Consider the following 13,795-nt stretch of genomic DNA (forward strand, 5'->3'; position numbering starts at 1 on the left):
TTCCGTTGGCTTCGGAACATTTTTCTGAATTCTTTTTCATTGGGGCCTTTATATATATATACATACTCTATACATATACGTGTGCATGACGGCGGCGACGGCGACGCAAATCCAGCCGAGACTGTCCATATAATTGCTATTGCAATAAAAACAACATATGTTTCTCCGAACAATGACAACATGACACTGCCTGTTTATGCCCCTCTCCTTCCAACGTGAATGCATACATGCGATTACACATTCTTCAGTGCGAGACAGGCACCTGAACACAACACCAAAGTGCACTATCTCCATGGGAAAATTTAAGCACTAATGAGGCAGCAGGTGAGCTGGCTGACGCATCGCTACCGGTTTCCCTAATTCATGCGAGCCAATTCGCTTTGTTAATGAATTACAACTTGAAGAGCTTTGTGGCGGCTACTTATTTGGCGATTATGAGTGTGTTTTGCTTGTTCAGTTGACCGCTTTCATTTTTCTTATCCTGCTTTGCAAGAACATATCTCTAGCAACGTTTTCAATTACCATCATCATCTACTGCTTCACCCTGGTCCCTCCCTCAAGTGTGCTGCACCTGTACTTATTAATGAGCAACTAATTAGCCAGCCAGGTTACGCTACATCACACTTGACAACAGTGACACTCATTTCACACGACACAGCGCAAATAACAATGCATTCCGTAAGCACAAATTATGCCGTCAGCATCTCACAAGTAGGGTCAGAACACTATCTTTATACTAGTGTATTGGTTAAGTGTATTCAGTGCATAATAAAATAACTCGTACTTTCCGTAGAGAGGAGCATGTGCATAAATCTATGAAGTTTGTCGAAATTGCCCGAAACCGACCGAAATACGGGCTCGTCTTATATTAAAGGGATGCATTAATGGCACTGGCAGAGATGCATCGCCCTCTTCTGCACTCTCATGCACTTCTAAAACAATTCTAATGCTCTTTGGCCAAATGCTGCACGCAAGCTTTGTCATCTTCAAGGTATGAAAGTCTGTTCATAATCCAGCTTGTGCTACGTTCAAAGGCAATGTCAATTAAAAACAGAGGAATCCTTAAAGGCTGCATTTATCTCTTACAAGGAAGAATCAGTGGTACTACGACCACACCACCGGAACATCATACTTGTGTCAAAGGAACAAGATTTTTTTTTGTGAATGGAATTGCTATTAATAGAAAATTTAAGAGTTTAGCTGCAGACAGCATGCCCAGGGCTAATTTCTGCCCTCTAATAATATCTCCATTAGGCGTCCAATTGATCTGTCCACCAAAGAATTAACAGATTTTCTTACATCATCTAAGAACATACAACCAGTACAACAGACCAACAATTTTACTTTTATCTAAATTTTGGTGTGTCTACAAGTGCCGACTCTGCACTGCGACTCCATTAAGATATTTGAGGTATGCAATAGAGGGAGATGATGTAGCAGGCACCTGTCGATTTTGACAGCCCGGGGTTCTTTATGATGCAGCTAAATCTAAGTACACTGAGGGGTTTTGCACTGTGTGTCCTGCGGAATGCAGAAATGTGCCAACTGCAGCCAAGAGTTGAACCCACAGTCCCATGCTTGGTCATTATTGGACAAAATGGGTCCAGTAAAGAAAAGTTCGAAAGAGGCACGATTTGACGAAACATTCATTAGAATTTCCCAAAGATCCCTTGACTGAACAGTCAGTGCCAATATTCAAAAGCAAAACTGGGACCTTGGATCATGCAAAGAAAGCAGATGACAGATGAATCTGATATTTTCTATATTACAAAACCTTTTCTATCTTTTAAAGTGTTCCACCTAATCCAGTAGGAATTAAAGAAAACGGATCTCGCAGCAATGAAACCTGACATTTGACGGTTCTTTCAGACTGTGAAAAGGTTCTTGGACGCGAAATCCAGCAAATAAATCGGAGTACCATTCCCTGGGCAGAAGTCTGCACACTGCCCAAATCTTGGCCCATTGACACAAGTGGTCTCCCAAACTTTTTTGGCGGCTACTGGTGTTTCATCTCACGCACATTTTCTGTGCCCCAAGTACAAGTTATCACTCAGAAAAAAATGTACGTGAGGCTTATCGATTCAAACTACCGATGGTTTTGAGTGACAAGGAGCACATCCAAATGCCGTAAGAACCATTCCTGCTAATGCGTAACACATTCTGCTATGACATCCCATGCATGCGCTAAAGCATGTGACATTAAACTTCGCTTCTCTGAAACTCATTCCCTCACCAAAACCAAACGCTCCACCCACCCCACATCGTGACCAGCCTTCTATACACTACTACAGAGTTTTTATGCCTCTGAAACGACACGCCAAACGTCAACTTGGTCACTCATGCTAGTGAACAAAGAGAACACTTTACACTACAGAAAAAAAAAAAAACGCTTAGAACAGAAACAATTGACAAAGATGGGATTACTATAGTACCGGGGTCGAAAGTACAAACGATAACATATCAGATTCGTAAAAGAGAAGATATACGAAGAAACAGGTTAAAAGCTACTCTCTTTTAAAATCTGTGCGCCCTCAAAAAAATGAAGTTACACACATACAGTATATATATATTACAAACAGGTGACGTTATCTGCCTACTCAACAGGAGCCTTCTGCAAGCACTTCCGTTCGCTTTGCCTTCCGCCACGAAATAACACAACTGCAATTAAAAACAACAGTGCTTCGAGAGTGAGAGTGGGGTAGACAAAAAAAAAGGCGATTAAATCAACAGATAAAAACAACAGGTAAAACGGTTGAGCCGAGAAAACCCGCTGGCCAGAACATCTGCCACTGGCAGCCACAAGCTTTCTTTCTCTCTCTCTCTCTCTATTTTTTGTCGTAAGTGAGCGCTGAACCAAACTTTCGCTTCCTCGATCGTTCTCACTGCGATTCGATTACCAAGGTGACAGGCGCTGACGAAGCTCAGGCTCGCTTTTTATTCCGTGTTGTAAAGGGACACTGAGGGAAACCTTTAGATGCAGCTCAAGATTAAATCCAAAATGACAGATCAATCAATATTTCACTAATTCGTTGCTACTCTCTCGCACGTTAGCTAGCTGGTACTGGCGATGAGCATGTCAGAACACCAGTTTGTAGGTACACACGACCGCATGCGGTTGTCACCGGGTCCGGCACAACGTACAAGAGTATGCACCAGATGTAACGGGCTGTTTTGTAGTACAAAGCTAGTATACGGTGAAGGACTCGCAAGGTACCGGGTAGATTTTTGGCCAGCAGCAGAACGAACAACTAAGACACTAGGAAAATACGAAAATTCCCCTACACAGCTTTGCTGTCATTGCGGTACGAGTTGGTTGGACTGGCATTAATCCGCGAAGGTACTTGTTTAAAGACCTGTGGAGTTTCTATCTGTGGTCTTCAGACTATGAGCAGGCAGTAGCAACATAACTCCAAGAATGCTTGGTTAGTTAGCTGCAAAAAGTTACTATTAGTTGCAGTCAATTTAATTAACGGGGGAAGTGTGTGGCTCTTTCCTTCCTTTGGTTACTTTGTCACCTCAAAGCAAATGCTGTACGGTTTTTAGAAAGCTAGAATCTTGCCTTTACTGCCCCTTTAACCATCTAGCCACAATTAGGACCCCATCAACACCAGGCACGGCTCGGTTCACAAGCTATGGAGTTCGCAACCATAGAGTTTCTTAAAGTTACCTAATTGGAAAACTGGCCCTGCATTGCTGCTGCCTACAAGCGAATACACAGATTATTCGCAAAAAGTCAGGACATGATGAAAATGTGCGTGAGCAAATGATGTGCCAGCTGTTATAGATATTCACTCAGTCACTCTAGAACAGCATATAAGATGCCATTTCTGCATGATGCTTACATCAGCTTCATGAGAAAATGAGTACGTTTGATGGCAAGCACAGTTATATAAAATGACGCTGCCACATGCAAATAGATAAATTTTAAGAAAAGATGAGAAGACAGCGAAGGCAGCACCCAATTTCCTTTTAGAATGAACTTCAAAAGAACTTCATGTTCTGTAGAAATCTAAGATGGAGCCAAGTTTCGTCTAGTGATTGCCCTATACTTGATAGCAGAGTGCTCCCAAGTGACCATCTCAAAAAAAAAAAAAGTAGCTTAGCATTAAAAAGCAAACTGTCCTGGTCTAGCAACTCTTCTATTAAGAAACTCTGTGGTTACGGCAAACAAGAACATCGCACCCCTGTCAACTTTGGTGTACAAGGACACTCGTACATTGAGAGAGCAAGAAAGATGTGGCTGCCAGCAGCATCAAATGCCCAGCGGCTCAACTCTTAAAGAGAAAGTATCTCACTGCCCACTCAGGTCATCTCGTCATCCTCGTTCTCAGCAGTGAAGTCCAACTCCTTAGCAAACTTCGAGAACTCATCACAGTCCTTGAGGTCTTCTAGGGTAGACTGCAGCTCGGCATCAAAGTCATCATGTCCTCAAACTTCACCGCTGGCTCGTTCTCCAGGGTGCTGTTCCAGTCTGATGCCAAGAAGACGTCTTCCTGCTGTGCCAATGCATCGCTGCCAGTGTAGGTCAATGTGTCTGAGGCAGCAGCCGGCTGTTGTGGAAAATTGAAGCACTGGTTCATGCTTGGCGTGGCCGGGTAGGACTTGGAGAAGTTGTCCAGCATGCCGCTCAAACCATGAGGCTCCATCTCCTCTTGGAGCAGCAGCATCTGGTGCACGGGCACGGGAGCGGCTGCGATTGGCCGAAGGTACACCACTAGCCAGCGTGGTGTTCTTGAACAACTCCTGTATCTCTTGTGCCAGGGGGTCGCTTCCGGACACGCTAAGTCGCTGGGGCAGGGCGGGACCCGAGGCGTGGCGCTGCCGCGCAGACGACGAAGTCGACGGCCAAAGTAGAGGGGCGTTGGCTATGCTTTCCTTGAGGCCCGCCGACCAGCCAGGGCTCGATGGCGGTTGGCCCATGCCCGAGTCGGTGTCGCTGGGCACCAAGCTGTTGCAGTCGTTGAGCAAGGGAGCCAGAGGCTGGCACGACACCAGCGGCGACAGAGGGGCCGACTGCGGAGAAGGCGGTGGCACACTCGATGCGGAGTTGTGGCGCGAACGCAGCAACGTGGGTGTCTCGCCGACGGCTGGAAATGAGAATCCAGAGGTCTGCGTGGCACTCTCCTCCCACCATGGGGGATAGCGGAGCACTGCGTGGCGACACGAGCTGGGAGGGGCGGGTTACCCGGTCCCGAGCTGTGACGGGCGCGTCCGGGAGCACCGTGTTGAGCCGTTGGTGAACGTGACCACCTGCCGGGGATTGTAGGCGGCATTGTGACGCACACGACCGGCCGTCACCGGGGTGCTCTGAGGCGAAACGAAGGGAGAACCCGAGACCGACGACACGCCCGAGTCCACCGCTTGGAAGGGTGTCTGTCGAGGTGTGCCGCTATAGCCGCTTTGGCCGGAACTGTGCCCCGCGACCTCGTCCAAGTACGGTGTGCCTCTTGGCGACACAAACGGGCTGCTTGTGGCACTCGGTGGCTGTGAAGACGTGCCTACTGCCACTGATACCATGTCTGTGCTAGTGGCCATCACGGGGGAAGAGAGAGAAGGCAAGAGGCTGTCGGGGTGGGGAGTAGTCTGAGGAGAGATGGGCGTGAAGAAGCGTCCCCGCTGCTGGGGCTGCAAGGAACGGGCGCAACGGACACTTGGTTCGCCCCGACCAGAACTTGGTCCAATGACGCCGGGATGCTCGAATCACACGGAAGGTTCACCGCATCTGCGATAGTGTCTTTCAACTTCACGAGTCCTTCGAGCGAAATGGCACTAAATTCGTCCTGTTGCTGCAGTCCGGCGCTTTTGCAGACTAAGTTTGTCGAGGCACTTGTTTTCCAGTGGACCGTCGAGGAGGATGCACTGTTCTGAGGCACAGTGACCTGCTTGAGCGATGTTCCATTCTTCAGATTATCAAAATGTCCAAGAGAAGCCGGTCTAAACTGCCGCAATCTAAGCCTGAGCTCTGCTTTCCAGTGTTCAACAGTTTAGTGACGTCTTTCCGTTGGTATGAGTTGGGGAGGTTCCTCTCCAACAGCATTCGCAACTGAGAAAGCTGGGCAGTTTTGTGCTCCGCACATTGGGCCTTGGTCACCTCGCTCATCGTCTGCGCAGTAACTTCGTTACTCACTGTCCCTTGCAAGAGTTCATCCTTCGAAGTCAGCCTCTCCAAAACCGATGTGTCGTAAGAGGTGTTGCCGTAATACTCGTTCAGTGCCTCTTTCTCCAGGTGGCCCACACACATCTCCTCTTTGACCGACCCGTGGGCAGGCATCACTAGGTCCAGGCTGGCCGTTTCCAACTTGGACGTCCTAATGCCATCGTCGTGTGTCGTCTCTTGCACAGCAGGGTCCCTCCGTCCTCTGAATGCCTCTTTGTGGTTCCTGCAGACACCTCCGTAGTGAGCTTGGCATCCCAGTCCGAGCTGCTGTTCACTCCATCTCTGGGCACTTGGAGCACAGTTTGTGAGGCTATGTTGCTAAGTTTGCCGCCACAGGACGGCCCTGCCGCCTCCGCGATGGGGTCTGCACAGAGTACGACGGGCGACTGTGCCGAGGAAACCACCTCGGCCGTAGGTGTGGTAATGCTGCCTTCCCGACTGAAGTGAAGGACCACCGCCGTGCTCCGGCACGTGGCTGGCTTGGGCTGGATCTTCTTGTACTTGCAACCTGGCGCTGTGGCAACAGTTGCGCCGCTGGCGTCCTGAGAGCCAAGCTGCAGGCTCTGCATGGTGGGGACGAATATGATGTTGTTCCCTGGTGCAGCAGAGGTTTGCAACTTGGTTTCTGCGGGCTCTTCCTTCAGCCTTCGTGCCACGTCTCCGTCGGAGGAGACCAGGGACGGCGAGGCCTGGTCCCGTTTGCCCTGCGGTGTGGCGGCCAAAACTCGTCTGTGCTGAGAGGAACGGCCTTCGGTCGGTGTGCTGCACTGCGAAGACTGGGCCGAGTGGGAGCGCTGCTCGGTAAGCTTACGCTTCTGGTCGCCCAGCCTCTTCTTCTCCTGCAGCTTGCGCTGCAACTGCTGCTGTGCCTCTCGCCGCTTGCCGGGGGTTCGAGGTGCGCTGCTGGCTTGGCTGCCTAAAAGTAAAAAGAGGAAATGCGTATAACACTGTCTTGTTCCTCTACAACTTGTAAGAAGCAAACTGCTTCTACAAATTTCGAAGCCTTCTAATATTTTATGCATAGAGTTCCTTGCAGTTACCCAGGGACAAAACATTCCTGTGAAGCTGTTTAGGAGCGAAAAAGCGCTTAAAGGGGCCCTCCAACACGATTTAATCCCTCATTTTTTACTCGCTGGTTGCATAGATTGAAGTATGGACAGATTAGTGCAGCAGGAATGGCAGTGATAGGGGCACACAGCCCAAAGTTATGTGTGTTTTAGATAATTCAAAATACAAGAAAAAGAAATGCCTACCCAAAACTTAATTTTCGTTAGGTCACATGACCATATTTCACTCATCAGTGACTGTGCAAAGCACTGCCAATGAATGAGCTGAAAGCTCCTACAAAGAGAAGCTTGCACACCATAGTTTCCTGTCCTGTCCAACGTAGTGTTGATGGTGTTGCCACAGTAACAAATGTGGTGGCTGATGTCTGACTTGTCAGAATTTGAGTGGCTGCTACTGCATCGAAGCGAGGCTTTGCCCGCCATTCCTTAAACGACACTCCATGTCACTCCCTCCTCTCATTCTGAGAAGGAAACTTGTGGAACGACAAGGGTGGCGAAGCATGGTAGCCCTACCAGTTGAGCATCCCGGACTGCGCAAAGTTGTTTCGCGGGTTGTTCGGTAAACCGCCCGAGGAACTAAACAGGTACAGCGACATCAATTCAACAAACGAGATTACTTGCACTGCTTCAACAACAATGAAGAGTGTACAGCACATGCGGAGAGAGGCAGCTCGCAAATGTACAGAAGCAAGAGGAGGGAAGAGAGAGAAACCTTTCGTACGGACATCCGACCCGCGCAAGAAAGGAAGCCAGAGGCGAAATGGCAGCCAGCGCCTCTGTCGTGCTTTGTAGTTGTAGCAGTTCGAATTCGCTTCGAAATGAATTTATATTATTCTATATTTCGAAGTATTCGAAATGAACGAATAGACAGATATAGACTGCATGTAACCCCCTCTAAAGGTGATTTCACTGTAGTAGAGGAGTGCTACGTCGTGAATACACCTATCCAGGGCAAATCAGCACTGCCGCGAAGTCCCACTTCAAGGTTAAATGAACATATTACCCTCATATCGATTATAATTTTTTAAGTGTAAAAGTTCGTTATGCCAACTTATATGCCCTAAGTATAGTAAACTTTAAAACATAACGTATTTGACAGGTTATCACTTGCATTCTACCGAAAGTCAAATCCTGCTACTATTCAAACTTGCTGCCACTTCCCTTTCAACCAAAAAGAATGACATTTGCATATGCCTAGCTTCAATTTGAAAAAAATATTGTTCAGGTTAGTTAGGTCATGACAAAAATGCTCATTTTTCTTCATAATATGTCATATATACTATTCGAATTCGATTCTAAATTATTCGACCAAATCACTATATGCTTCAAATTCGCTTCGAACCTAAAATTTACTATTCGCACAAGCCTACAAAATATACTTCTTGCATTCCTGCAATGCAGCTAGACCAACTGTGAACAGGTTTGACGTGAGCTATTAGCTACCTGCAAATAGTACACTGAATGTAGCAGTTGAAGATAAGGCCTAGCAAGCCCCTTTTGCATTTCCTTTTTATGTGCAGACATTTTTGAAGACGTTTAACATCTATTTAGCTACTCTCATTCATATTTTGTGCTTCCACGGGTCCTTAAAAGACTGAAACAACATGGCAGAGCGTGCTGCACGAGGACGAGGTGCTGACCGTGCATCATTACATGCAAAAGGTGCCGATAGTGGTCGACAACCTTGCAGGGAAAACACACAAAACTTATTTGTAGAGCCTGGCAAGTGCCTCCTTGCATTGCATGCTTTGAGCCCCTTGAAAAGCAGCTATACTAATCTCAAAAACAGAAAAGCTGATGCCTTAGGTGGGCAGTGGGGTGTGTGTCCTACCTTGGCTGGCGGCCTCAAATGATCTGTGCAACGGTGCTGTACCACTCGTTTTTTAGATAATACTCTTGTACAAGGAACAAGTATTTTTTCGGGGGTCCCACTTGTGGTACAATTCATTTGGGAAAAGTTAGTGTGGAAGCCATCAGTAAGATTTTTCGCACCTGATGAAGGGTTACGCAGCATCGTCAACTCCAATCAGCAACATTTGAACAAAAGGAGAAGGATGGTGAGAGGACAACATAAGCCATGTGCGACGTAAAAAATTGAAAGGATAACGAGCAGATGCACTGCCTCATTCAAAAACCTCGTCATTGTTCTAGAAGGTCCTCACCTTTTGGGAGGATTACTACAAACACAAAAAAGAGAGAGGTATGTAATGGCACAGCATCAGTGGCAAATGCGGGCGCACCTTTGTCAGTGGAGAGGGCCTTGGCTGAGAGCACGGTTACGGCGGCCATCGAGCGGGCATCCACGAACGTGCTGTCCACCAGGTGCCGTGCGAGGTGGCGCACGGTGGGAAACTTGTGAGAGAGTACCTTCTCGGCCCACTCGCGCACCAGCAGCCACGAGGCCTGACTCAGTTCTTCCCGTTCTTCCTCCGAGCCATCCTCAGGACACTCCTGCGTGTGGAGGATGCAAGGACTCGCTCGTAAGGGTAGCCGACGCCCGAAACCAAATAATGGAACTTCACCAACGAGCCAACACAGGTACAGTGATCACGGATTGAAACGAGACATTCAAATTTTCACTTAAAGATTTGTATGTGCAATTGCTTGAGATCACTGTGTCATGTCTAGATGAAACTGGCCACTAAAGATAACATTGGCTCTGATGTTAAATGTTTGAGTTCACATTACATCGATATGACATGAACTGAAGACGGTACAAACAAAAGCATATGCATTATCTAGCCCTAAAAAGTTGCACTTCAATCTATGATGACTGTATCTCCGTTTCCTAATGAGTTTACCACTGAAATTACTAAAGGAACATTGATTTGTTTGCTTATTTATATGTATATTCGTATACACTAAGTGATAATAAATTCATGGGTTTTACATGCCAAAACCACGATATGATTACGAGGCATGTCATAATAGGGGAGTCTGGATAAATTTCGATTCTTTATTATTCTGCAAAAGCTCCACTGGAGCTATTGCAGTAATAAGGAATCTGAAGACATAACATTCAAGTTGCAGAGATCAGCTAATAGGCACAGTGTTCATACATCTCTTAGCTAATACAAAATATAATTAAACTGTATATAATACACAAGCATTGAGTTCAAATGTTTATAGCGGCCGTCCATAGCTACTTTTTAAAGTTACGTGCCCATCACCATTACCACAAGTGACCTACATTTTTTTTAGCAATTTAAGAGGAAGTTTCCCCCTCTTTTCGGTCAACCAGTAGTCCCACATTTGGGGTCGTTGTAGTTCAATTCCACTCACTCTCTTTTTGCAGTGGGGCAACGGCCTTAATACCTTTGTAGTGAGGCCTTTCTAACTGTACTCGCTTAGACCTGTTTTTACTAGTAAACGTCAGCCTGCTCTCTGCTTTCAAACTCTGAACGTGTGTTTCTTGCATCTGCTAAACTAAGCTTCCAACAGAATTAAAACGTTCTGTAATATTTAGGTACTTATCCAACTGGATACAGCATGATGACTGCATTAACGCCACTTGCCTTGGTCAGCGAGTCCTCGCCTGCAGACAGGTCTGGTAGTGTAGGTGACTTCATTTCACACTTCTTACGAAGCCCACTGTAACAGTACCTGCAAAAATAGAGAAGACGTTTGTCTATTTAATGCAAATGACTTACATTAATGTACTCATGATGCCAATCAGTGTTTTCAATTTTAGCTCATTTTCCATCAGATTTAGCGAGTTTCAGCGTTGCTTAATGCCAAAATTGTTCTTTCCATGGATTATCACATTTCTCGGTGGATGTATCAATAAATGAGGAATATAAGCAGTATTAGTGGCTTTTCCACATCTGCTTCTGGAGCACCTATAAACAAGAAAATGAAGTTTCTACCCAGTGCGGATGCTCTTATGGAATCTTCAATGAACCAGATGAGCTCGATAATTTCATATAGCCAAGTAAACACGGTAAGTAGGAGTGTGCGAATACAGTAAAAGCTCGTTAATTCGAGCTCGAAGGGGACTAGAGAATTGTTTGAATTAGGCAGAGTTCGAATTAGTGGGCGGCCGCTAGAATGAACGGACATCACACCACACTGCGCGTGGCAGAACCCAAAGAAGCCACCCCTGGACTCGTTATCACGAACTAGGCACTGCTACATGTTTGTGGCAGGAGATTTCGTTCATGGAGCTCTAACAGCGAACAGAATTAATTGATCAGTCAGTGATACGCCGGAAACAAGCACTGACATGCACTGATGCGAGCAGTGAGCTTCAATGTGAAATATATGGCTCTGTTCATGCTCCAAAACACGTTTATTTACATGGCAGAATTAACACCATCGAAATGAAATGTAATCAGTACTTTGCATTTGCTTGGGTTTCTTCTGTCGCGACTCCATGAGCATCGTTTGCAGCTTGCCCAAGAGCTCCAGTGCAGCATCCGAATTCTCATCTGCTGAGAAATGCTGTTCTTTCGTTCTTTTGCATCTCTAGTAAATTTGGTTTGGTTTGATTTTGCGACACATTGGGCCGACTTCTGCGAGGAGCAATGAAAACCAGGGGCTCCCAGTTCTAATTAACCGTTGTGGACAATGACACACAGGGCTGTGCTGGGACCAGGCATCAGTTTGAATTAACAAGCTTTTACTGTATTCCAAATTTTGAATATTTTTCTGATAGTGTTTAATATTCGATTCGCACTGCAATTTTACTATTCGAAGTATTCAAACTGTTGGAAAATAAGTATAACGTATTCATTCGCTAAAAATCAAATCACAGTGCTTCAAAATGACGCCGGTGAATCTAATTCTCGTGAACTTCGACCTATCGGTAAGGTTAACGGCCATCACCGCATTCTAACACTACTTTAGACAGGGTAGCTCGACCAGCGCGCTCAGACGAGAACGCGTGCAGCGTAAAAGTGCGAAACGCAGCGTCTGCTTATACCGTACTTAATCGAAAAAAAGAAAAGGCAAACACAATGCACCCTTAGAAAGTGACATTTATTCTGCTGGGACTTCCTTTCGTTCAGTGATCCAGTTTTGCTAAACTTGAGGTCACTTGTGGAAACGCCGCGATGGCATGCCTATTCAAGGGCCATTACCCTGACAAGTTCAGTCTACACACAGCTGCTTGAGAACGCCTGCAAGCTTGCCATCGATGTCTGGATATTTTCCGATTTTTAGCCCCCATGAACTTTTCCCGGTTGACCTGCAGCTGAAGATTTCCTTCCTTTGTTTGCAGCACTCACGGACACAGGTTTCGGGCATGTGAAATAGATGGAACGTCGCTGTTTTTAGTGTGCTTTCCTTTGGCATAAGCTTTCATAATGAATGGGGAATCCACCATTTCCACTTCACTGGGAACAAATGTGATGCAGACAGATTGTAGTAGAGCACGAAATGAGCCTGAGCGGACAAGCTTTAAAATAAGTTCCGTCAAAATTTTGTGATGGCGATGTCACTACATCTGCCACTGACAGCTGGCCATTGCTAATGCCGCAAAAGTGGTTTCGGGTTTCTATTCGATTGACTCATTTTGCGAAACGTGCTTTCAGAATGATTTCTTGGCAGCGTGAAGTCAGCCTGCGATATTAAATTCACTGGTATCAACCTAAAAATGGTGAAATATCAAGTTATCCAAGCTCGTGCCAATACTGCACGTTGCGTCAATCGCGTCACTACGTGACAGTTAGCAGCACAGTTTCGTTTTTCACATGGCCAGGGGTGGAAGTGGGCGTTAGCCTTTGGGAGCAGCTTTGGAGGAGCTTCAGAGCAGCTTCAGAGCATCAAGAAGTGTGTTTCGGAGCGATGCAAGTTAGTTTTAGAGCAGAATTCTCGAGTCAAACATGATCGTTAATTGAAACCTTTTATTTCAGGTTAACACAAAAAATTCCAGTGGTTTTTACTAAACATCGAATACTGATGAGCCGACCAGACTTAACACAAAAATACTAATATACATGTACATATGATCCCATCACTAAAACATCACAGCTCACAGAGCAATAACTTGGAGAAAACAAGAGATAAGCGATGCTTTGGATCGTTACACTTGACTAGACCTGACAAATGAAGAAAGTTCATGTTAATAAAAGAACGTTGCTGACATGAGCAACAACTGAAGGCTAGAGATAAGATAATAAAAGTTACCTTTATTCTAAACCTATTGACACTCTATAAAAATGAATTTGAAAAGCTTTAATCCCGTCATTGAGAACTGAGAGGAAAATAGAGATAAGCACTGCACTGAGTAGCTAAACCTGACTACATTTCAGAGAATTTCTTTAATGTTGACATTAAGTGCCACCAGTTTTTCGGGGAAGCCACGGTGATAACAGCACTGAGATGAGCACTTGCAAGCACCACGAGTTATCCCAAATACGTGACCGAATGACACTAGATATGGACGTGGCTGCGTCCTTTGTGTAGCCAACGCTCAGTGCTGCTCGGTCGACGCGATATGACTCGACTAGATTTGGTGCTTTGCACTTCTAATGGCCCATTTTCGCGGAAATTGCGGTTTGTGCGCAGCTTGGTGCAGCAGGCCAGATTGGCGCAGAATGGTGCAGGTGGCGCAGCACTTCCACCCCTGCAT

General features: G+C 46.1%; 1 protein-coding gene and 1 pseudogene across 1 annotated transcript in view; both read right to left on the minus strand.

Annotated features, from left to right (window-relative positions):
- Positions 1-2,408: 2,408 nt before the first annotated feature.
- Positions 2,409-13,795, minus strand: part of LOC119394365 (mucin-5AC-like) — a 382,950-nt pseudogene continuing 371,563 nt past the window's right edge.
- LOC119394362 (DNA-binding protein RFX7-like) overlaps positions 2,409-13,795 on the minus strand; it is a 32,801-nt gene continuing 21,414 nt past the window's right edge. The window contains 11 exon segments of the mRNA XM_037661663.2: positions 2,409-4,424; positions 4,427-4,682; positions 4,684-5,124; positions 5,126-5,177; positions 5,179-5,225; positions 5,227-5,612; positions 5,615-5,960; positions 5,993-6,273; positions 6,306-7,073; positions 9,465-9,675; positions 10,740-10,827. Of these exon segments, the coding sequence (XP_037517591.1) occupies positions 4,303-4,424; positions 4,427-4,682; positions 4,684-5,124; positions 5,126-5,177; positions 5,179-5,225; positions 5,227-5,612; positions 5,615-5,960; positions 5,993-6,273; positions 6,306-7,073; positions 9,465-9,675; positions 10,740-10,827 (2,998 nt within the window). The 3' untranslated portion in view covers positions 2,409-4,302.

Source organism: Rhipicephalus sanguineus, chromosome 5 (genome assembly GCF_013339695.2).
Source record: "Rhipicephalus sanguineus isolate Rsan-2018 chromosome 5, BIME_Rsan_1.4, whole genome shotgun sequence".
Classification (NCBI taxonomy): Eukaryota; Metazoa; Arthropoda; class Arachnida; order Ixodida; family Ixodidae; genus Rhipicephalus; species Rhipicephalus sanguineus.